The sequence below is a fragment of the Eumetopias jubatus genome, unplaced genomic scaffold (assembly GCF_037043125.1).
Source record: "Eumetopias jubatus isolate StellerSeaLion01/CBP00866 unplaced genomic scaffold, mEumJub1_p1.0 scaffold_4, whole genome shotgun sequence".
Taxonomy (NCBI): domain Eukaryota; kingdom Metazoa; phylum Chordata; class Mammalia; order Carnivora; family Otariidae; genus Eumetopias; species Eumetopias jubatus.
Genome location: NW_028274810.1, coordinates 79,467,818 through 79,493,373, shown reverse-complemented (window position 1 = coordinate 79,493,373; position 25,556 = coordinate 79,467,818). Strand labels below are relative to the sequence as shown.

At 36.5% G+C, this 25,556-nt stretch overlaps 1 protein-coding gene across 2 annotated transcripts in view; it reads left to right on the top strand.

Moving 5' to 3' along the window:
• Positions 1 to 25,556, top strand: part of LOC114217148 (protein argonaute-3) — a 121,322-nt gene that overhangs the window by 79,550 nt on the left and 16,216 nt on the right. For both annotated transcript variants that reach the window (XM_028113945.2, XM_028113946.2), the window contains exons 7-14: positions 2,564 to 2,651; positions 2,778 to 2,925; positions 3,345 to 3,464; positions 6,301 to 6,423; positions 6,756 to 6,889; positions 9,907 to 10,091; positions 20,038 to 20,197; positions 21,493 to 21,583. In XM_028113945.2, coding sequence (XP_027969746.1) covers positions 2,564 to 2,651; positions 2,778 to 2,925; positions 3,345 to 3,464; positions 6,301 to 6,423; positions 6,756 to 6,889; positions 9,907 to 10,091; positions 20,038 to 20,197; positions 21,493 to 21,583 — 1,049 coding nt within the window. The remainder of the gene's footprint in view (positions 1 to 2,563; positions 2,652 to 2,777; positions 2,926 to 3,344; positions 3,465 to 6,300; positions 6,424 to 6,755; positions 6,890 to 9,906; positions 10,092 to 20,037; positions 20,198 to 21,492; positions 21,584 to 25,556) is intronic.

The window sequence follows — 25,556 nt, the reverse complement described above, 5'->3', positions numbered from 1 at the left end:
GCCAAGTTTATAGGTTAAATATTTGATTTATTAAAGCCAAAAATTTTTTTGGTTGGATGGAGGGTTTTGGGAGGGACCTGGGCAGAGAATTATCTAGTCCATTTTTTAAAATTTTAACTTTTTGCTAAGCCCTGGGTTGGGTCAAATCCTTAGGCACCTATGACCCTAGATTTGGGGTAGAAAAATCTGAGTTGGATCTAACTGACCAACTGATGATTTTTTTTCCTCCATTCAAAGTCACAAAGGCTTTGTTGACTTTTGGGGGGGGGGTTTGTTGTTGTTGTTTTTTAAAAGCAAGTTCTTTAACATACATCATGTAATCCTACCATGGAAATTCAAGAGAATCAGAGTTATGTATTCTGTGCTACATATTTGGGCTTAATTTTTAACCAGCATAAGGAATTTGATGGTAACTGTTAAATAGTGATACAAAGTGTGCTGTAATGAATAGATTTCCTTAGTACGTTCATTTGGTTCCAGTTAGACTTTTATCTAAATATTTAACGTAACTTTAGTGTGGTTCCTTTGTACAATTATTCATCATGGTTAAACAGAAATACTGAGGGAAGTGTATGGTAGAAGTACCATATGCTTATAAAAGAACCACTTTATTTTTGGTAAAAACTTATTTTGTAGGCTATTAGAATCTTACTAGTAACTTCTCTAATTCAGAGGAAGACTTGTAAAAAAATTGCTAAGTGGTATAGATAGCAGAAAAATAATTCTAAAACATAGTATTTCCATACATAATATTTTTACATCCTGCTTCATATTGTTACTTCATATTGCTTACTTCACATTTCCTTCTTATGAGGCCTTCTTTAGATAATATTTTATTTTCTAGTCTTCTTTATAATATAGAGGCATAGTAAATGTTCTAATCTGAAATTTTAGTTTTATAAAGGTAATTACTAATAAAAACTACTAACCACTGATTCAGTTAGTATTTCTCAAGAAAAATCCATACCAATCTGGTACAGTGACACTGTGTCCATTTAACATCTTAATTTGTGCTGGACAGAAGAAAATATTACTATGAATGAACTTTGTGTTTGGTACTGCAGTTAGTAATTAGATAGAAAAATAAGTTACACTGTTGCAGGGTTTCTCAACCTCGCCAGGGTTGATATTTTGGGCTGGATAATTCTTTGTTGTGGTCTGAGGTGGGAGGTAGTGCTGTCCCGTGCATTGTAGGATATTTAGCATCATCCCTAGGATCCAAGAATCCCTAATTATAGCATTCATTAGATGCCAATAGCACCCCGCAGTCATGACAATTAAAAATGTCTCCAGACATTACCAAAGGTTCCCCGGAGGGCAAAATTGCCTGTGGTTGAGAACCACTACACAATAGGAATCACAAATATAACAGGGAAATAATGCAAAAGTAATACCGTAAATACTATCAGGAAACTAAAAGTTGTCCTTCATCTACTCCTTCTAGATTTTCTGCCTTAGGTGTCTAGGCCATAGTAATGGAGTTGCTTATCTATAAGCAGTGGCCACTGTGTCGGTTTGTTAACTCTTCTCTAGGTAGCTTGGAGATTGCACTGGCAAATACAGTAGCACCAGCCGCATGTAGCTATTTAAATTAAATTAAAATAAATTTTCACTTAGCCACATTTAATGTGCTCCATAACACATATTGCTAGTAATTAGCACAGATGTAGAACATTCCATCATCTCAGAAAGTTCTATTGGACAGCACTGCTTAAGAAAATTAACCCCAGAGAATTTCACCAGTGGTTTAAAAGACCATTGCTTCACTTTCTAAAGCAGGCCTGGGATCTTCAAACTCCTGTGGTCCACAGATGGACTGTAAGGATCCAGGAACACCTAAAATCATATGCTAAATTATGTGTATATCCAGTTTTCTGAGAGTTTATTGCTTTCATCAGACTCTCAAAGGGGTCAGTGATTGTATAAGAAGGTAGGGATCACCTGCTCTAAGAATTGTTTTGGTTGCATTTAATTTCTGATAGTAGTAAGAGAACTGTGTCACTATCTTATACTTCAAATAAATTGTCATTCTGCTTCTGTTAAAAGGGCCTGGAATTTTTTTCTTCCTACTTTAAAAATCTTTGAAGGACTTCCTTCTAGAGATTCATGAAATTCTAATCTTCAGTCACTATGTGATGACTGTCTATTCAAATATCACATACTTTGAAAATTATAGGGAATGTTGAGAATTATTACAACTCGTCTTTCACTCCTCCTTCCTTCTCCCAGCATAAATACCTAAATTTATTATAAACAGGGTTGTTTTTTTTTTCAATTAATGGAGAACTTTGCCCCTTGTTCTATAGGCTTTTGCAAGTTTTATGATTCTGTTTTTTAGTGTGTAGAGCTTGATAGGATAGGGAAAAAATGTTTGGAATTAGATCTATCATGGTTGTAATCCTTACTAGCAATGTCATTTATAAAATCTTTTATTAATATCACATTGCCTGTATCACAGATTTTTCTGTCTGTTTAGAATTTGAGTTTGTATAGTAGTGAACAGGTTTTATAAATATTCGACATGTGACATTTTTATAACTTCAGTTTTTCTTGTTGGGAACAGGTCTGAAGGTTGAAGTGACTCATTGTGGAACAATGAGACGGAAATACCGTGTTTGTAATGTAACAAGAAGGCCTGCCAGTCATCAAACGTAAGAAAAGCTGGTGTTTGTCAGAGCAGAGATTGATGTGAGGCAGCTTGCTCTAGTTAGTGGATTGGGAGTTTTGCTCACCATAATGAGATGAGAGTTGTTAATGTGTACTTTTTTTTTTTTCAGCTTTCCTTTACAGTTAGAAAATGGCCAAACTGTGGAGAGAACAGTAGCACAGTATTTTAGAGAAAAGTATACTCTTCAGCTGAAGTACCCACATCTTCCTTGTCTGCAAGTGGGGCAGGAACAGAAACATACCTACCTGCCACTAGAAGTAATGTATTTAGGCTGATTTTTAACATCCTCTTGTTCATTATTCTTTTGGGTATTTTTATGGTGTATAATTTACTTCATGCTCTCAAGTTATTTTGGATATTGAACTTTTTTAATTTTTATTTTATTTTAAAATTTTAATAATGAAGTAATAGGGAAATTTTCATCCACAATCCTACCACTCTAAAGTAACCACTGTTAACATTTTGGTACACTTCTTTTCAGCCTTTTTATCCAGTGTACATTTTACCCTGTTATAATCATACTGTAAAACAGTATTGTTTACTACTATTTTACTTAACATGATATTAAAAAGCAGTTTAGTGAAGTAGGTTTTAAAATTTTAATTTTGCATGTAATTGGCAATGAGAGTTAAAAAAAGATAAATACATCTAGTACAAAACTTTTTTCTGTTTGTAGGTCTGTAATATTGTGGCAGGGCAACGATGTATCAAGAAGCTAACGGACAATCAGACTTCCACTATGATCAAAGCAACAGCAAGATCTGCGCCAGATAGACAAGAGGAAATTAGCAGATTGGTTAGTATTTGACCCTAGAAATGGGAATTTAAAAAACCTGTTAGGATGGGGGCTCCTGGGTGTCCTGGGATCGAGCCCTGAGTCAGGCTTCCTGCTCAGTGGGGAGTCTGCTTCTTCCTCTCTCTCTGCTGCTTCCCCCATTCATGTGCTCGCTTTCTCTCTCAAATAAATAAATAAATAAAATCTTTAAAAATAACACACACACAAAAACAAGTTAGGATGAGCTACTACTAAAGAGCCATGTCCTCATCAGCTCATACCGTTTTACCATTTAATGGACTATTAAAATTAAAAAGGATCGTGGAAGTCATCCAGTGGTGTTCTAGGGGTAAACCTTAATGGGTTCTATGAGAAGGATTAGATTCTTCTAATTTAACCCAAAGCTCTTTAATTAGATCTAGAGCAGTTGCTCTCAGAACCAACGTTTCAACTTAGTGAACTGGAACTTTATTACCTCCTGCCTAAAGGAGAAAGGGAAAGGAAGAAAAGTCAATGTATTATGACTAGCAGTAGTGAGCCTTAACACTCAGTAGGATCGCTTAGCCCCCAGTATCAGACTGGTGACTATATAGGATGAATAAAGAAATATGAGACTGCTCCAAACATGTAGGGTCTCTGAGCTGTATCATTGTTCTAAATGGATAGGAAGGAAGAGTATCAGTACCACTTTATAAAACTGATGGAGTAAGGCAAAATGAAAAATAAAAGCCACCTGGATCTTACCTTACTCTCTTTTTGAATACCATTTGTATTGTGCAAGTAACGAGAAAAAAGTCTAGAAATAGGAATATGACTTTGGGTAATAGTGAAGATTGTTATAAAAGGGTTATGGAACTGGCCCTTTCATTTTGTAAGCCAGTTACAGGGAAAAAGAGCCTTTTTCCCATATGGTTTTATAAAGAATAAATAAAAGTTATTATATGATATTTAGGAGAATATGGGTTGGTTTTCATCATGGATTTTTTTTCTGATCTATTGTGACAGGATTTTAAAGCCTATAAGAGGCTAAACCTCTCACTGTCTCTGTAAAATCTCAATAACTACTTCTAACTCATTTATTATAACTTTTCTTCCTAAGAGATAATATTGTACCATGGCTAAAAGCACAGGCTGTGGAATCTAACAGCTCTGGGTCCAAAGTCTATCTTCTTCGCTTCCTTACTGTTACTATTGTGTTATTACAATTATAGCATCCAGAAGACTAGTGCAGTGACTGAGAGTAAAAACTCTAGAATCAGAACATACGCGGTTTCAGATTCTGTGTCACTTGCTTGGCTAGATGGTTTTTAGGCTTTACTAATTCTTAGATTTATCCTCTGTAAAGATTATTTAAAAAAAAATCTCCTTTTATAGTTATAAGGTTATTGTGGAAATTAATTATGAAAGTTAACACCAAGCACATCATGCGGCAAGTTTTTATTTATAGTAGTTATTACTCTTTGTAACCTTACTATGAATATACACTAAAACACACCAGAAATGAATGCCACTTAAGCTTAAAGAACCATTAGTGCCTAACCTTAGAAAACAACCATTCCTGCTTATTGTGGAGATTCTTTTTACATATTTAGATTATATAGTTTTTTTTTAATGGATTGTTACTCAAACACTTGAACACTGCCTTCATTTTGTAACCTCATTTGACTTTTACTCTCAGACCAAGTAAATATGTTTTGAAAAACACAGTTACTTAGCATGCTGTAAACATGAATTATATTCTGAGGTCCAAGTCTATCCTGAATTAAAATAAATCCTTTTTTTTTTTAAGATTTTATTTATTTATTTGTCAGCATGAGAGAGCACACAAGCAGAGGGGAGCGGCAGGCAGAGGGAGAAGCACGCTCCCTGCTGAGCAAGGAGCCTGATGCAGGACTTGATCCTAGGACCCTGGGATCATGACCTGAGCCGGAGGCAGACGCTTAAGTGACTGAGCCACCCACGTGTCCCAAAATAAATTCTTTATCAACCAGTATTGCACTGTATGTTAACTAACAAAATTTAAATTAAAAAAAAAAAATTCTTGGGGCACCTGGGTGGCTCGGTCGTTAAGCGTCTGCCTTCGACTCAGGTCATGGTCCCAGAGTCCTGGGATCGAGCCCCGGCATCGGGCTCCCTGCTCAGCGGGAAGCCTGCTTCTCCCTCTCCCACTCCCCCTTCTTGTGTTCCCTCTCTCACTGTCTCTCTCTCTGTCAAATAAATAAAAATCTTTAAAAAAAAATTTCTTTATCTTTGTAACTACAGATATATTATGTAAAAATTATCATCTGTATCATATTGGCTTTCTTATCTGTCTCAAATGTATTGCATTAAGTAAATTTTATAATATGGCCCTTTTTATCTGGAAATATTCAAGTAATTTTATATAAGTTGTAAATCAAGTAATTAGAAAAAAAAGCCTTAAGATCATCAATATCTGCTGTCAAACTCTATGTAAAATAAATTTTAATAATACGTGTCTGGATTTTCTAATTGAAGTTCTTAACATTTTTTAAGTCAGAAATTTCTTTCTCCTGTAATCTCTAGGCCACCCTCTCCTAAATGCATTAGGTTTAATCATATAAAATTGGCATCTTCACAGATTGTAAATAGTTGAAATTTCTTATTATTCAACCTAATACATTTAAATTTTTGTAAATTACCAGGAGGTTCACAGACTTCCTACAGTCCATTCATGATCTGTCGACCCAGGTTAAGATTCCCTGTCCTATAGTTAGGGCATCATTGACTAGATCCAAAACATTGTGGACACAGTGAAGAAAAGAAAATGGAGGTTTCTAACGAATGAAGCAGGGGCTTGGAATAAATTCTGAAAGTAACTACGAATTTTTTCTATTAGGTAAGAAGTGCAAATTATGAAACAGATCCATTTGTTCAGGAGTTTCAATTTAAAGTTCGGGATGAAATGGCCCACGTAACCGGACGTGTACTTCCAGCACCTATGCTGCAGTATGGAGGACGGGTAAAACCTCTTGATAGTTTTTTAATTATAAACATACAGTTTCTGTTTACAGAGAGAAGAGCATCCTAGCTAAGTCTGAGTTTTGGAAAGTGGTTTTTTTTGCTCCAACGGTACTTTTTTGTTTCAAGGTATCTTTGCTTGAGTTTAGAATTTTTGGTTTGTATGATAAAAAATATAAGTAATATTGATTTAGATCAGTGTATTACATGTAGATTATCAGATATTTATCAATTCAGCAGTTTGAAATGTTTTTCTTTTCAGCTCAGTGAAAGAAATTGTATTTTAAGTGTTTCTTCTTTTTTGCCTTATTTCTCTTTCTCCTTTTTCTGTAGAATCGGACAGTAGCAACACCAAGCCATGGAGTATGGGACATGCGGGGGAAGCAATTTCACACAGGAGTTGAGATAAAAATGTGGGCTATAGCTTGTTTTGCCACGCAGAGGCAGTGCAGAGAAGAAATACTGAAGTAAGGCATGTCATTAGTTTGGTTTGGGGAACTTTTTGTGTTTCAATTTTGTGTTTCAACTTTAAACTACTCAGCTAATGTTCTAACCAGTGTTGCCTCAGTATGGAATATATTTAATCACTGAACTTCTGAAAATGTTTCTTCTCAATAGTTTGATGGAGATTTATTAGTCAAGTCATTGATTCATTCTTCTAGGCATCCTAACAATCTAGCTTATGTGGTATAGGAGCATCATTGGCTTTTGATGGCAAATAGGTTAGGTTTAATTCCCAGCCTTGCCAATTCCTAGCTTTTATTACCATGAATAATTTATTTAATTTCATTATGCTTCAGTTTTCACCTTTTTAGAGATAAGAATACCTACCTCTTGGGTGAGGATTAAAGAAGGTCCTTATTTCTCAATTGAGCTCCTTGAAAGAGTGACTTAACTCTTCATTTTCACTTCTTTACTTCCAAAAATTTGGCCTCCATCTCCACCACTTTCCCTGTTCCCCAGATTCTTTACCTCAGCATGTAAGTGCTCAGTAATCTTCTTTTCAAATTTAAAACAAACAAAAAAATCTGTCAATTTTCTCATTTTACCTAACTTATTTCAGGGTTCTAGACTTCTGTTTTCTCACCCTCCTTGAAATCCTAGTGCTCTGCTGAAACTAGCTTCTGGAAATCTCCAACATCTTTGTGCTTATCAATTCTAATAGTCTTTCCTTAGCCATTATTTTTCTCAGAATTTGTGCAGCATTAAATACAGTTGACTACCTTCTTAACATTCTCTCCATTCTTGGGGTGCCTGGGTGGCTCAGTTGGTTAAGCGACTGCCTTCGGCTCAGGTCATGATCCTGGAGTCCCGGGATCGAGTCCCGCGTCAGGCTCCCTGCTCAGCACGGAGTCTGCTTCTCCCTCTGACCCTCTTCCCTCTCGTGCTCTCTATCTCTCATTCTCTCTCTCTCAAATAAATAAATAAAATCTTTAAAAAAAAAACACACACATTCTCTCCATTCTTGCCTTCCTGGTTCCTTTTTATCACTTTGGCTTCTCTTCTTCCCTGTCTCCTCTCCTTGGGACCCTCAAGTCTTTGAGACTTTGGCAATCTCAAAGGCTTCTGCTCTCATTCCTGTTGAGCAGCCAGGCTGTCATGAAAGAGTACCACCTCCACTTGTGACTACCCCCCCCAAAATTTTTAGACTTCTCTTAACAAAGAATAACAATAAAAATCAGTAGGACATTGAAAATCTTTCACCTGCCTCTTAAGCCCCTTCTTCATTTTCCCATATTCTAGACAAAGAAACTGAAGCACTGTGTTCACTCTTTCTCTCTGGCATTTTTTTTCTTTCTCTTTCCAATCATGCTGCTTATTACTGAAAATGCCTCCTTCCTATCCCTACTTCTCTAAATAATACCCAATCTTCTGTGATTTGTGATGGTGGAAATAATCTATCTTAACTCTAAACATACTAGTTTATCAGTATCTTCTCTATTTGCTCTTGTCACCTTCTGCATAAAATACAGTTGTACTGTGATTATTTATGTAAATTGACTCCCCCAAAATCTAATTTGCTTGAGAAAATGATTATTGTCTAATTTAAATCTCCACTAATAGATCCTAGAAAGTATGCCCATTATGAATAGTTCTTGAAAGATACAGAGGCCAATTTACCAACCAAGCCAATTCAGAATTTGCCTTACCTTCTTCATATGAGAAATAAAAAACTTTTTCTATTTAATTCTGTTCACTTTTTTTTATTAGCTCCAAATTTCTAAATGTATATCTTAAGGTTCACTTAATGTACATTTTGCTCAGAAGTTTTTATCCCCCTGCTTTCAAGTAAAATGTCATAAGGACAGTTTACTACAATGCTGTGATCATCTCACTTGACCTCCAGAGGCCAAAGAAAATATCTCCAATTGTTTTTCAAGCTTAGAGTTATTCTTTTCATTTTACATTTGTTATTTATGGCTTGATAGGACTCTCATACTCTTTCGGCTTGTGGTTCTTGTTCAAGCTGACTGAAAATATCCAACTTCACACTTCTTGAATTAAACACTAATAAGGAAAAGGAGAAGGGAATTCCTATAAACTTCACCTCTGAGGGAATGAGTATTTTTGAGCAAAGATAACTCAGATCCTTGACTTAGGATGTTATTTGTTTTAAAAACAAGTAAAGTGATTGTTAAATCATGACAACATTACTCACTTATCTTAGGCTAAATGCAGAATTTTGTTTAAATATGGAATTATTAGTCTTTTGTTGTTTTTAGTGTGGCTAAAAGTACATTGAAGTGCTGCCTGCCTCACTTGTTTTTAAATGTGGTTTTCTTTTTTTTTTTTTAATCTTTTCTGAGAATACAATCTTTCCTGCCATCCTAGTTTCAGATACATAATATTGTGGAAAGAAATTCTGGACTAGATCATACTTCTGACTCTACCATTTATCTAGCCATTTGACATTGGTCAGATACTTAATGTCCCTGAAACTGTTTCCTGATCTATAAAATGGAAATAATACCTCACTTACCACCTTCTTACGAATGTCATCATGATCAAATTAGAAAATGTACAGTAGATTAAATTTATGAAGCTCTTATCATGTCTTGGGCAGTGTTGCTAAGTTCATGTATTATGTCATTTAATATTGACACCAACCCTATAATGGAAGTAACCATCTTACAGATGAGAGAAACTGAAGAATTTGTCTACAATTTCACAGCTACTAAGTAACAGAACTAGGATTGAAACCTGTCGTGCCAACTCTAGAACTGAATTCTTAATCAGCATACTCTATTACGAATGCCCTTTGTAAACTACAGAATGCCACATAATTATATAGCAGTGTTCCTAGTTTGCACAATAGATTACTAACCCACCACCACCTTTAATATCGGTAGTCTTGGTGACCTCTTCACATATGGAGCACACAAATCTTTGCTTTATTCTCCATTCACTTCTCAAACTTTCCATTCCACTTTGTAGGTGTGGATGACTAAACAAAGGATTTAGTTTTAGTGATTTCTCCTCCTAGGGGTTTCACGGACCAGCTACGTAAGATTTCTAAAGATGCAGGGATGCCCATCCAGGGCCAGCCTTGCTTCTGCAAATATGCGCAGGGGGCAGACAGCGTGGAGCCCATGTTCCGGCATCTCAAGAACACCTACTCTGGGCTACAGCTCATTATTGTCATCCTGCCAGGAAAGACACCAGTGTATGGTAAGAATATCTTAAGATTGCATTTTTCCTCAAGTACTTGGTATTCCTTTTAAAATTTTGCTAAAACATATCCTAAAACTTTGAAACATTAAAACATATTTTAATAGCTGCAGTATTTAAAACCATGTATGGTTACTTTAAAAAGACAAATCAGTAGAGCAAACTAGTCCAAAAGAGATGCTGTGAAAAGAATTTTAGGGGCGCCTGGGTGGCTCAGTTGTTAAACGTCTGCCTTCGGCTCAGGTCATGATCCCAGGGTCCTGGGATCGAGCCCCGCATCGGGCTCCCCGCTCTGCGGGAGGCCTGCTTTTCCCTCTCCCACTATGTCTCTCTCTGTCAAATAAATAAATAAAATCTTTAAAAAAAAAAGAATTTTAGTAAAGGAGGCATCACAGAACAATGGTTAAAGAATTATTTCTTTAAAATGGCATTAAGAGGCATGCCTGAGTGGCTCAGTTGGTTAAGCGTCTGCCTTCGGCTCAGGTCATGATCCCAGGGTCCTGGGATGGAGCCCCACATCAGGCTCCTCGTTCAGCAGGGAGCCTGCTTCTCACTCTCCCTCTGCTTGATGCTCGCCCTGCTTGTGCTCTCTCTTTCTCTCTCTCTCAAATAAATAAGTAATCTTTAAAAATAATAAAAAACAAAAATTGCATTAAGATAACTTGGATATCAATATAATATAGGTTAAAAGCACAGACTCCGGGGGCACCTGGAAGGCTCAGTCAGTTAAGCATCCAGCTCTTGATATGATCTCAGGGTCATGGGATCAAGCCACGTGTCAGGCTCTGCTCTCAGCAGGGAGTCTGCTTGAGATTCTCTCTCTCCCTCTCCCCCTGCCCTCCACTGGCTCTCACTCTTGCTCTTTCTCTCTCTCTCTGTCTCTCTTTCTCAAATAAAAAATCTTTAAAGGTGCGGGCGGAGCACAGGCTCTGGAGTCAGACAATTCTGCATAAGACCCAGGTTCTGCCAGATATACTATCTATATGATCTAGCTGAATTACTTAACCACACTAGGCTTTTGTTTTCTCATCTTAGAAATTGGGATACTAAAAATAACTAATCTATACAGGGTAGTTGTAAGGATGAAATAAATTTACATACATAGGGGTGCCTGAATGGCTCAGTTGTTAAGCGTCTGCCTTTGGCTCTGGTCATGATCCCAGGGTCTGGGATCGAGCCCCTCATTGGGCTCCCTGCTTGGCGGGGAGCCTGCTTCTCCCTCTCCCTCTGCCTGCCGCTCCCCCTGCTTATGCTCACTCTCTCTGTCAGAGAAATAAATAAAATTTTTTTAAAAAATTGACATATATAAACAGGGTCTGGAATAGTACCTGTTATATAATGACTACTCAGCAAATGATAGCTATTATTTTTGTAAACAAATTTAAATTTAGTGAGATTAATAAGTTAAACGTAAATCATTGAATTGTAGAAAAATACAAAGAAAGGATAATTTTCAAGCTACTGAATGGAGTATAACCATTTAAGTTTAGAAATGATAGACTAGTTCACAAAAGACAATTGTTAGATTTACTGCATAAAAATTCAGTTTTCTGTATGTCACAAATATATAACTAAAATTAAAAGGAAACCAAATAAATAAATAAATGGAAACCAGTAGAATCTAAAAAATATTTGCTGCAAATGCAGACAAAAAAGGGCTAGTTTATTAAAATACCTGTATAGATCTGTTATTGTGATTGAAGAAAAAATCCTTATGTCCTTTTAGATTAATGAGCAAAGAATATAAACCAGAATTTCTCAAGGAAAAACAAAACCAGTAAATATATAGAAAGTGTTGGTTTTCACTAATAGGTAAGGAAAACTACAAGTAAATAAAAAGAAAACTTTTATGTTACTAAATTAGCAGATGTATTTAAATATTATTTAGCGCTTGTGAGGATGCAGTGAATCTAGAATTTTAATATATTGCTGATGGTAATATACATTTTTTAAAATATTTTATTTATTTGACAGAGCAGAAGCAGGGGGAGCGGCAGAGGGAGAGGGACAAGTGGGCTCCCTCCTAAGCAGGGAGCCTTATGGCGGCGCTCAAACCCAGGACCCTGGGATCATGACCTGAGCCGAAGGCAGACACTTAACCAACTGAGCCACCCAGGCACCCCAATAAAAATATTTTTAAAAGATTTTATTTATTTGAGAGAGAAGTGCGCATGCATACAAGCCAGGTGGGAGGAGGGAGAAGGAGAGGAAATCTCAAGCAGACTCCACTCTGATTGCAGAGTCCAACATGGGGGCTCGATCTCATGACTGTGAGATCATGACCTCAGCCAAAATTAAGGGTCCCAGGTGCTTAACTGACTCAGCCACCCACACGCCTCAGCAGAATAAATTGCTAATATCGTTTCTGTCAAAAGTATTAACGTGTTTTTAGTTTGTGATTCAGTATTTTCAATTACAAAAAGGTGTTCAATGGAAAGAATTCATAATGGAGAAAAATCTGTGTGTACAAATTTTCATAATGGCATCTGTGATATTAAAAAAACTATTAAGAACTGATTTTAAACAATAAGTTACAGTATATTGATGAAATAATATGCAATGATTATAAATGATAGCTATAAAATTCAAAAGATATTTTTAAAGCTGTGATAAAATACAGAAAGTTTTATTTAAACTCAAAGAATTTATAGATCAGTAGGGAGAGAACAAACAACTCAACTGAAAAATAGACAAAGGACATAAAACAGAAAAACAAATGGTCAGTTATCTTATGAAAAGATGTTCAGGGGCACCTGGGTGGCTCAATCAGTTAAGCGTCTGCCTTCAGCTCAGCACGGAGCCTGCTTCTCCCTATCTCTGTCTCTGTCTTTGTCTTTCTCTCTCTCAAAAAAATAAATCTTTAAAAAAAGAAAAGATGCTCAGCCTCATTAGTCATTAAGAAAATATGAACTAGAATAAGTTGTTTTTTGTTGTCATTTTTTGTTTTCTTAGAGAGAGAGAGATAGCACACATGCATGCAGGGGTGAGGAAGAGAGAGAGGGAGAGAGAGAATCTTAAGCACGCTCCACACCCAGTGAGGAGCTGGATGTGGGACTCAGTCCTACAACCCTGAGATCATGACCTGAGCCGAAATCAAGAGTCTGATGCTTAACTGCCTGAGTCATCCAAGTGCTCCTTGAATAAGTTAGTTTTTACTAACAATCACAATACCCATTTTTGGCAAAAATATGAATAAATACAGACTCTCATATTCTGTTCATGAGAGTGAAAGCATAACCTCCAAACTGGTGTGCTTGCCTGCATTTCCTGTACTTTGTCAGTCCACTCTCTGCACTGCTTCCGGAGTGATTTTTTTTTAATCAGTTTTTTTTTCTCTTTTTTTTAAGATTTTATTTATTTATTTGACAGAGACACGCGAGAGAGGGAACACAAGCAGGGGGAGCGGGAGAGGGAGAAGCAGGCTCCCCACCGAGCAGGGAGCCCGATGCGGGGCTCAATCCTCATGACCTGAGCCGAAGGCAGACGCCCAACGACTGAGCCACCCAGGCGCCCCTCGATTTTATTTTTCAAAAGTTTTAGATTGGGGGGTTCCTGGGTGGCTCAGATGGTTAAGCGTCCTGCCTTCGGCTCAGGTCATGATCCGAGGGTCCTGGGATTGAGCCCTGCATGGGGCTCCATGCCCAGCAGGGAGCCTGCTTCTCCCTCTCCCTGTTGCTCCCCGTGCTTGTGCTCTCTCTCTGTCAAATAAATAAATAAAATCTTTAAAAAAATAAAAATAAAAAATAAAATTTTAGATTTTCAGAAAAATTAAGCTGATTGCATAGAGAGTTCTTACATGCTTACCCCTTCCCCTGCAGTTTTCCATATTACTAACATCTTGTATTGTGTGGTACATTTAATGAACCAGTACTGATAAATTATTATTAATGTGTTGTCCACAGTATACATTAAGGTTCATTCTTTGTGTTGTACAGGTCTATGGGTTTTGATAAATGTATAACATCATGTACGTACAGTATCATGAAGAATAGTTTCACTGCTCTAAAAATCCCCTGTATTACACCTATTCATCCCTCCCTCCCTCTCCTCAAAACCCTGACAACCACTGGCCTTTTTATGTCTCTACAGTTTTGTCTTTTCTAAAATGTTGTATAGTTGGGAGTCATACAGCATGTACCCTTTTCTAATTGGCTTCTTTCACTTAGCAATATGCATTTAAGGTTCCTCCATGTCTTTTTGTGGCTTGATAAGTCATTTCTTTTTACTGCTAAATAATATTCCATTGTATGGTTGTACCACAGTTTGTCATCCATTCACCTATTTTTACCTTGCTTCCAGTTTTTGGCCATTATGAAGACTGCTGCTATAAACATCCATGTGTAGGATTTTGGGTAGGCGTAAGTTCCCAACTGACTTTAGTAAAAAGTAGGAGCACAAATGCTTTATCAAATGGTGAGACTGCCCAAATTGTCTTCCAAAGTGGCTGTACCAGCACGCCTGGCTGGCTCAGTCAGAAGAGCATGAGACTCTTGACCTCCAGGTTGTGAGTTCAAGCCCCACATGGAGTGTAGAGATTACTTAAATAATTAAACTTTTTAAAAAATAGCTGTACCATTTTGTTTCCACCAGCAATGAATGAGTGTTCCTGTTGTACTGTATCCTCTCCAATGTTTGGTATTATCAGTTTTTTAGATTTCAGCCGTTCTGATAGGTGTATGGTGTATCTCGTTGTTTTAATTTGCAATTCTTTAATGACACATAATGTTGAGCATCTTTTCATATACTTATTTGCCATCTGTATTTCTTCTTTAGTGAAGTGCCTATTCCAGCCTTTTGCCCACTTTTACTTTGGAGGAGTTTTCTTATTTTTCAGTTTTTTTTTTTTTTAGATTTTATTTATTTATTTGACAGAGAGAGACACAGCGAGAGAGAGAACACAAGCAGGGGGAGTGGGAGAGGGAGAAGCAGGCTCTCCACTGAGCAGGGAGCCCAATGAGGGGCTCAATCCCAGGACCCTGGGATCATGACCTGAGCCAAAGGCAGACGCTTAATGACTGAGCCACCCAGGCGCCCCTCTTATTTTTCAGTTTTAAGAGGAGATCTTTGTATATTTTGGTTTCCAGTTCTTTATCATGTATGTATTTTGCATATATTTTCTCCCCATCTGTGACCTGTCTTTTCATTCTCTTAACAGTTTCTGATGTTAATAAAGACCAAACATCTTTAATATTGATAAAGTCCAACTCATTAATTTTTTCTTTCACAGATCATGTTTTGGGGGTTATAATTAGAAACTCATTGCCAAATGCAAGGTCACCTGAGTTTTCTTCTGTATTACTTTCTAATTGTTTTATAGTTTTTGTGAAAGATGTAAGGTCTGTGTCTAGATTCATTTTTTTGCATGTGGCTGCTTTTTCTAGTACCATTTGTTGAAAGGCTGTCTTTCTCCATTAAATTGCCTTTGCTACTTTGTCAAAGGTTAATTAACTGCATTTGTGTGAGTCTATTTCTGGGTTCTTTATTTTGTTCGATTGGTCTATATGTCTGTTAATTTGCTAATACTACACTGTATTGATTAATGTGGCTTTTTAGTAAGTCTTGACATCAGGTAGTGTCAGTTCTCTGACTTTGTTTTTCACTACTGTGTTAGCTATTCTAGGTCTTTTGCCTCTCTATCTAAACTTTGGAATCAATTTGCAATATCCACAGAATAACTTGCTGAGATTTTTACTGGGATTACATTGAATCTATCAATCAGGTTGGGGAAGAATTAACATCTTAACAATGTTAAGTATTCTTGTGCTTGAAGATGGACTATCTCTGTTTAGAGCTTCTTTGATTTCTTTTTTTTTTTTTAAGATTTTATTTATTTATTTGAGAGAGAGATGGAATGAGAGAGAAAGCACATGAGATGGGGGGAGGGTCAGAGGGAGAAGCAGACTCCCTGCCGAGCAGGGAGCCCGATGCGGGACTCGATCCAGGGACTCCAGGATCATGGCCTGAGCCGAAGGCAGTCGCTTAACCAACTGAGCCACCCAGGTGCCCTTCTTTGATTTCTTTTATCAAAGTTTTCTGGTTTTGTATAGATCTTGTACACATTTTGTTAGTTTTTTTTGTTTTTTTTTTTTACGTTTTGTTAGATTTATACCTAAGTGAATCTTTTTTTTTTCTTTTGGTACTAATATAAATGGTACTCTGTTTTTCATTTTATTTTTATTTTTTAAAGATTTTATTTATTTATTTGACAGAGACACAGTGAGAGAGGGAACACAAGCAGGGGGAGTGGGAGAGGGAGAAGCAGGCTTCCCACTGAGCAGGGAGCCTGACGTGGGGCTTGATCCCAGGACCCCGAGATCATGGCCTGAGCCAAAGTCAGATACCCAACTGACTGAGCCACCCAGGTGCCCCTCCAGGAGGCTTTTTAAAATTTCTTTTGGATTTTTCTACCTAGACAGTCATGAACTCTGTGAACAGTTTTATTTCTTCCTTCCCAGTCTGTATACTTTTATGTCCTTTTCCTTTTGTTAGCTAGGAGTTAACAGTACAATGTTGAATAGGAGTGGTGAGAGGAAAGGAGACATCCTTGCATTCTTCCTGATTTTAAGGGGAAAGAATCTAGTTTCTCAATAGTATGAATGATGTTAGCTATAGGTTTTCTGTAATTTTTTTTTTACCAAGTTAGGGAAGATCCCTTTAATCCTAGTTGGCTGAGAGTTTTTATCATGAATGCATGATGAAGTTTGTCAAATGCTTTCTCTGTATCTACTGTTATGATCATGATTTTTCTTAGTCTCTTAATGTGATCAATTGCATTAATTGATATTCACATGCTAAATACCACTTGGTCATGGTGTATAATTACTATACATTGTTGGATTCAATTTGCTAATATGTTGAGGATTTTTACATGTATGTTCATGAAGGATATCAACCTGTAGTTTTCCTTTCTTGTAATGTCTATATCTGGTTTTGGTATTAGGGTAACGTTGGCCTCAAACAAGTTAGAAAATATTCTCTCTGCTTCTGTTTTCTAGAAGATATTATAGAGAATTTCATATTATTTCTTATTTAAGTGCTTGGGAGAATTCATCAGTGAAAACATCTGGGCCTGGTACTCTCTTTTTGGAAGGTTCTTAATTATTGATTCAATAATTCAATAAAAATGTGGGGCTTGAACTCATGACCCTGAGATCAAGAGTCAGCCACCTAACCAACTGAGCTACTCGGGCGCCCCGATTCAATTTCTTTAAAAAAAAAAGGGGGGGCCCACTCAGATTTTCTGGTTCTTCTTTGTGAGTTTTGGTAGTGTCATTCAAGGAATTGTTCCACTTCATGTAAGTTATCAAATTTGTGGGCCTATTGTTCATAATATTCTTTTGTTTTCCTTTAAATGGCCATAGGACTGATAGTGATGAACTTTTTTTCATTTCTGATGTCTTCTCTTTTTTTTTCTTTGGCTGGATGTTTATAAATTTCATTGATCCTTTCAAAGAACCAACTTTTTGGTTTCATTGATTATTGATTTCTTATTTTCAATTTCAGTGACTTCTGCTCTGATTGTTAGTATTTCTTTCCTTTTGCTTGTTCCAGGTCTGTATTTTTCTTTCTGTATTTTCCTAAGGTAAAAACATAGATTATTAATTTTAGATCTTTCTTCTTGTCTAATATATTGAATTCAATACCATAATTTCCTTCTAAGCACTGCTTTCACTGCATCCCACCAAAAAAAAAAAAAAAATTTTTTTTGTTTTCTTAATTAAGTAAGCTCTACACCCAACCTGGGGTTCAAACTCACAACCCTGAGATCAAGAGTCACATGCTCTACGAAGTCAGCCAGGCACCCTGCATCCCACAAAATTTTGATAAATTGTGTTCCATTTCCATTTAGTTCAAAATATTTTTAAATTTCTCAAGACTTCTTTGATGCAGGTGTTGCACAAAATTATATTAATATATAAATATATTGGGGTTTCCCAGCTGTCTTTCTATTATTGATTTCTAGTTTAATTCCGCTGTGGTCTGAGACCATACTTTGTATGATTTCTATTCTTTTCAACTTGTTAAGGTATGTTTTTGGACCAGAATGTGGTTTGTCTTGCCGAATATTCCGTGTAAGTTTGAGAAGAATGTGTGTTCTTGCTGTTATTGAATGAAGTATTTTATAAATGTCTTTTAGATTCAGTTAATTGATGGTGCTGCTCAAGTGAACTGTATCTACTTTTTTTTACAGCAGCTGCACCATTTTGCATTCCTACCAGTAACATACAAGGGTTCCAGTGTTTCCACATCCTAGCAACACTTGTTATTTTCTTTTCTGTTTTTTTTTTCTTTTCGATAATAACCATCCTAATGTGTGTGAAGTGGTATCTCATTGTGGTTTTGATTTGCATTTCTTAGTGATGTGGAGCATCTTTTCTTGTGCCTATTACTCATTTGTGTATCTTCCTCAGAGACATTGTATATTTAGAGTCTCATACAGTACTAGCATGTATTAGGTGCACATTAAATATTTGTTGAATGAATGAATAAACCTTTTTGGAGGGCAGTTTGTCAGTATCTACAAAAATGTTAAATATATATATACACCTCTGACCCCTGAATTCTACTTGTAGAAATTTATCCTTAAGCTATAGTTATATAACCAAACAAAAATAAATGTCAAGGATATTATTTATAGCATTGTTTGAAACAATGAAAACCTGGGGGCACCTCGGTGGCTCAGTTCTTAAGCGTCTGCCTTCGGTTCAGATCATGATCCCAGGGTCCTGGGATCAAGCCCCGCATTGGGCTCCCTGCTTAGCGGGAAGCCTGCTTCTCCCTCTCCCACTCCCTCTGCTTGTGTTCCCTCTCTTGCTCTCTCTGTCAAATAAATAAAATCTTAAACAATGAAAACCTGGAACAGGCTAAAAAATATCCATGTATGACTGGTTAGATAAAATGGCATTTAAAAACAGACTAACTGCTTTTGTTACAAATAAGAGCAATTTGTATATTAAGATTCAGAACATACTATATTATTGAGTGAAAAATGACAGTTTGCAAAATAGAATGCAAGTTTGGTTTTAAAATGTTTTCCATGTGTTTTATAAGAAAAAAGGTATGTACACTGAACTCTTTATGGTAGTTATAATGGCAAAGGGGGAAAGTTACAGGGGCCTTTTATTCTGTGCACTGTAAAGACTTTTTAAATTAAAAGTTGGAAAATAAGATTGAAAGTTATAAGTATACTATGAATATAATTGCATTAAAATAATATAAATGAGGGCGCCTGGGTGGCTCAGTTGGTTAAACGACTGCCTTCGGCTCAGGTCATGATCCTGCAGTCCCGGGATCGAGTCCCGCGTCAGGCTCCCTGCTCAGCGGGGAGTCTCTTCTCCCTCTGACCCAACCCCCTCTCATGCTCTCTCTCTCTCATTGTCTCTCTCAAATAAATAAATAAAATCTTTAAAAATTTTTTTAAAATAAAATAATATAAATGAGAAAATTACTGGAATAAAGTACAATAAAATGCTAACAAGGGATTATGTATATTTTTCTTTCTGGTTTTTCAGTTATTATGGTTATACTGTTTTTATGGTGACAAAAATATACTTATCTAAAGAATAAAACAACTGGGAAAATTATCACTAAATGTGTAAGCTAATCTTCAAGGCAGTATTGTTTTATTATTATAATTCTTATAATTTTTTTTAAAGATTTTATTTATTTGACAGAACACAAGCAGGGGGAGCTGCAGGCAGAGCGAGAGGGAGAAGCAGGCTCCCCACTGAGCAGGGTGCCCAGTGTGGGGCTCGATCCCAGCACCCTGGGATCATGACCTGAGCTGAAGGCAGACCCTTAACCAACTGAGCCACCCAGTCACCCCATTATAATTTTTGGTGTCCTGTAATAGGATGGTGTATTTCAAGGGAGGAAATATAGTAGCTTAATTTTCAATAAAGTTTGACCTTTTTTCTAACTAGAGGTATTTGCATTTGTTCTATAGCGGAAGTAAAACGCGTAGGAGATACACTTTTGGGTATGGCCACACAGTGTGTCCAAGTCAAGAATGTAATAAAAACATCCCCTCAAACTCTCTCAAACCTGTGCCTAAAGATAAATGTTAAACTCGGAGGGATCAATAATATTCTTGTACCTCATCAAAGGTAAGATAAGCTAACCACTTAATTAAATTTTAATTATTTTTCATATCCTAATTATTCTGTATATTGCCATATCTAAGATCAGTGTAAGAGACAATCTTATTGATTCTTGCTATGGAAGATAAGTAAACATTTTAGAAAAGAATTTCAGGCATGATTAAGAGATTCCCTTGTGAAAATCCCCTCCCACTTCCATTTTTTAGTATATGCAGAGAACCTCCTGCCCAGCTAGAAAATATTGAGAGCTTTATTTATTTCTCGCTGGAGAGCTCAGATTAATGAAGTTTCTCATTAGCTGATAAGTCATCTTCAACCTGGAGTTATGAGACTACTTACTCACCTAGCAAGTAAGGAAATAAGGGAGGGTCTTGGGTGGGGCATATGAATTAAGTAAATCAGTTAAATAAGCCGTTATCAATCCCTGCTATGGTCATTGGGAGGATAGGTTTTACTGTTAGGTCTCCTTCATGTCTAAGAGCTCTTAGGAAGTGTGACATAACGACCTAGAAACAGGTCCTGGAGAAGAGGTATTATTTGGAGAATTGGACAGCAGGTTTCCTTTTAGTAGTTGGAGCAACTAGAGCTTTAAAAAGTAAAATATCTTGACCAGTGTGCACCACAAATAAGCATTAGACTAAGGATAGACCCATGTGTATTTGACACAAAAGCCCTTTTTTTCTGTTTTTCCTCTACTTCCTGTTCCTGTAAATTATTGAGATTCATAAATGAGTTGCATACAGAATTTTATCAACAAGTCCACAAACTGAGAGACAGTCATTTGAATCTTAAAGGATATAGTTTTTTAAATAAGATGAACAACTAGCTACTTTAAATAATACGTTCTCAAATTTATACTTTTGGCCTGGGGAGAGGGAGTGGCAGATTCCCATAATCCTTTTCAGTGTAAAGTTTAATGATTCTTTTTCTCATTGAGAGATTACATAGTTTAAATGTAAGTAGATTACAGAAAGGTTAGTACAAACTGGTGGATTAATATGAGGATGTTTATCATTTTATGTCTGTTACGAAGAATGTGGCTCTTTGCAATCACCAGCACCACTGCCTAAGGCAGAAAATTTGCTCTTGGTCTATCCAAGACATTGGATAGACCCATTGTGATAGCTTTTACTTCACTGAGTTAGGAATTCATGAATTAAGAGACTAAAGCAGTAGTAGTTCAGGCCTTTGTGGCTGTTCTGTGCTGTGTCAGCAGCTTGTAGTTGTGTTGCAGTAGTATAAACAGATAAATGCATAATGAAAAAATGAATTATCTAACTCTTTTAAAAAATGTGTTTAAGACCTTCTGTGTTCCAGCAACCAGTGATCTTTTTGGGAGCAGACGTCACTCATCCACCAGCTGGTGATGGGAAGAAGCCTTCGATTGCTGCTGTAAGTGTCATTAGGCAGGTTTATCTTGTCTAAAGTTTAGATGATCAACATTGTGGTTTCAGCTTTTTGAATTTTAATGACACCCTCTTTGAAACCAATTTTTATAAATATATATATCGAATCAACTTTCAAATATTCTTTGGATTTTTTTTTTAAAGAACATTCTCTGGTTTGGGGGCTACAAGTTACATATATATTTATTAAATGAAGCTTATTAATTGTATTACTCAAGTCTTTTTTCCTAATTTATCTATTTGGCCTATGATAATATATTTTCAGTTAGCTTTTGTTCCAAGAGTTTATGTATTTCAGTAGTGTCTTTGTTACAGAAGATGCATTACATGGGGCTCCTGGGTGGCTCAGTCGTTAAGCGTCTGCCTTCGGCTCAGGTCATGATCCCAGGGTCCTGGGATCGAGCCCCACATCGGGTTCCCTGCTCGGCGGGAAGCCTGCTTCTCCCTCTCCCACTCCCCCTGCTTGTGTTCCCTCTCTTGCTATGTCTCTCTCTCTGTCAAATAAATAAATAAAATCTTTAAAACAAACAAACAACAAAAACCCAAAATAGTGGATAATCATGGAAATGTTTCATTTAAAAAAAAAAAAAAAAAAAGAAGATGCATTACATAAAAGCTTGGTAGATTGCTTTTTTTTTTTCAGTGTAAAATATCTTCTACCTTTGTCCAATCTAATACTTTTCTGAATTCTTTGTTTTATTTATTTTTTTTAAAGATTTATTTATTTATTTTGAGAGAGTGAGAATGAGAGAGAGAGAGAGAGTACATGAGAGCAGGGAGGATTAGAGGGAGAAGCAGGCCCCTCGCCAAGCAGGGAGCCCGATGCAGGACTCGATCCCGGGACTCCAGGATCATGACCTGAGCCGAAGGCAGTTGCTTAACCAAGTGAGCCACCCAGGTGCCCCGAATTCTTTGTTTTAATACTGCCACTCCGGGCGCCTGGGTGGCTCAGTCGGTTAAGCATCTGCCTTCAGCTCAGGAGGGAGTGTCTGCTCCTTCTCCCTCTACCCCTGCTTGTGCTCGTGCTCTCTCTGTCTCTCTCAAAAAACAAACAAACAAACAAAAAAACTTAATACTGCCACTCCTCCTTTTAACATTTGCCTTTTATATCTTTGCCCACCTCTGTGTTTGGTAGTTTCTGTGTCAGTTCTTTTAAGTGTATTTCTTTTCTTTTTTTTTTTTTAAGATTTTATTCATCTATTTATTTTAGAGAGAGAGAGCGCATGAGCAGGGGGAGGAGTGGGGGTGGGGGGAGGAAGAGGGAAGGGAAAAGAATCTCAAGCAGACTCCACGCTGAGCGCCAAGCCCATCAAGGGGCTCAGTCTCATGACCTGGAGATTGTGACCTGAGCTGAAACCAAGAGAGTCAGCCACTTACTGGACTGAGCCACCCAGGGGGCCCCTAAGTGTATCTTTTATAAACTTCAGAAAGCCAGATAATTTTTTACCCAACTTGAAATTGCTTGCTTTTTTAAAAATGCCAACATTTTTTAAATGTCAACATATTTTAGGCATACTTGATAAATTTCAGAAATTAAACTGTAAGACTTTTTATGTATTTTTTTTCTATCACCCATTATAATTTTTACATAAATTTCAAGTTTTAACAATCTGGTACATTTTTTTAATCCATGAAAATGATGTTAAAGTAATGTTAAAATTTTCACCTGACATTCCAAAACTATCTTCGTTGGTGGAAGAAATTTGCTTTTATCTGTTAATAAATTATATTGCTTAGGGCACCTGGGTGGCTCAGTTGTTAAGCATCCGACTCTTGGTTTCTGCTCAGATCATGACCTCATGGATCCTGAGATAGAGCCCTGTGTAGGGCTCCGCACACAGTGGGGAGTCTGCTTGGAGATTCTCTCCCTCTGCCCCTCCCCCGACTCATGCACATGCCCACTCAAGCTCTCTTTCTCTCTAAAATAAATAAATCTTTGCGGTGCCTGGATGACTCAATGAGTTAAGCATTTGCCTTTAGCTCAGGTCGTGATCCCAGAGTCTTAGGATTGAGCCCTGTGTCAAGCTCCCTGCTTGGCAGGATATCTGCTTCTCCCTTTCCCTCTCCCCCTATTTGTGCTCTCTTTCTCTCTCTCTCTATCAAATAAGTAAAATCTCTTTAAAAATAAAATAAAATCTTTTAAAAAATAAATGCTGAAAAAAAAATAAATTCTGTTGCTTTTTATTCTTATAGTTATGCATGAATTGTCATTTCAGATGTTCTAGAGGTAGTAAGAGGAGCCACTTCTGATATTCATAAAAATGTTCTTATAGTAAATGGAATTATTTTTTCAAAGAAGAAATTCAAAAGACTTACTTTGGATTTGCTATTTTGGGATCTATTTTCCAAGAAAGCTTAAGCATAGTTGGATTGTTGGACTTCTGGGTAGTCATTGTCCTTTTCTATTAAATCTATTTCTAACAAATACCCACTTTCTTTTATTATTAAGTAGAATGTATTAATTGATTCTTTTTGCATATGGCTTTATTCCCAAGACCTTAAAGACCGTTGTGAAAAATCTAAATATTCCCAAGAACTTAAAAGACCATTGTGAAAAATCTAAGTAATAAATGCCACATAGTATAATAGATATTTAATGGCAATATAAATTAAAATTTAGATTGCAAAAACCTGGTGTGTTTTAAGAATGTTGAGAAATGTAGGGAATTGGAGTGTAATATAACAGATTGTGAGGGCTAGTAAGCTTTTGTGTGGCTGTTTGTGTCATCAGAAGAGGTATAGATTTATTTTTTTAGTAGTGAGTTACCATTCAGAGGAAAGAAATGACTAGAGTTCCTTTTTTTAACCTGTAGAAGATAAAGAAAAAGCAGATACAATCCCATGTATGTAGTAGACGAGTTCTAGTTCATTTTTTAAAAAACTCTTTATTATTTTCTAGTCTGACCTAACACAGAAGAGAAACAAGAATTTTCCATATTTTGGTTTCAAGTAATAAGTCATTAAAGTACTGACAGGAAGTTAAGTACTCTTTTGAAGTACTATTTTTATTTAATTTTAATTGAGGTATAACTGACATATATTAGTTTTAGGTGTGCAGCATAATGATTCAATATACGTATATATTTTTAAAAGATCACCATAATAAATCTGATTAACATCTGTCACCATACATAATCACAAAATATTTTTCCTTGTGATGAGAACTTTGAAGATGTACTCTCAGCAACTTTCAGATATTCAATACAGTATTATTAATTATAGTCCTCATACTGCATACTGTATAGTTCCTCTCAGTGACATAATTTATTTTTTAACTGGAAGTTTGTACCTTTTGACCCCCTGCCCCATTTCATCTATCACCCACTCCCTTCCTCTGGCAACTACCAGTTCATTCACTGTATCTATGAGCTTGGTTGTTTTTGTTCTGTTGTATTTTGTTTTGTTTTATTCCACATATAAGTGAGGTCATATGGTATTTCTCTTTCTCTGTCTGACTTTTTTCACTTAGCATAATTCCCTCAAGGTCCATCCATGTATGCACAAATGGCAAGATTTCATTCTTTTTAATGGCTGAATAATATTCCACTGTGTTTGTGTGCCACTTTTTTTTAATCCATTCATCCATTGATGGACAGGTAGGTTGTTTTCACATTTTGGCTACTGTAAATAATGCTACAGTGAACATGGGGGTGCAGACTTCCATTTTTGAAGCACTGGTATAAATACTACTCTGGAAGAAAGAAGCTGGAGGCAGAGTGTCCACCTGGTTCTCAGCCTTGGCTCTGATCAAAATGTAGACATTTTAAAAATATTCGTGTTCCGGAGATCATTCTTCAGTAGGTCTGTAACTATAGTCAAGCTGAATTTTTAAGTTCATGCTTCAAAGTTTCCTTTACTCCAAACACATAACAATATTAAACAGTATACACACAGAGAAAATTAAGATAGTTACTCTCAAAACCAAGATTAACTTCTTTAAGGACTGGATGCAGAACACA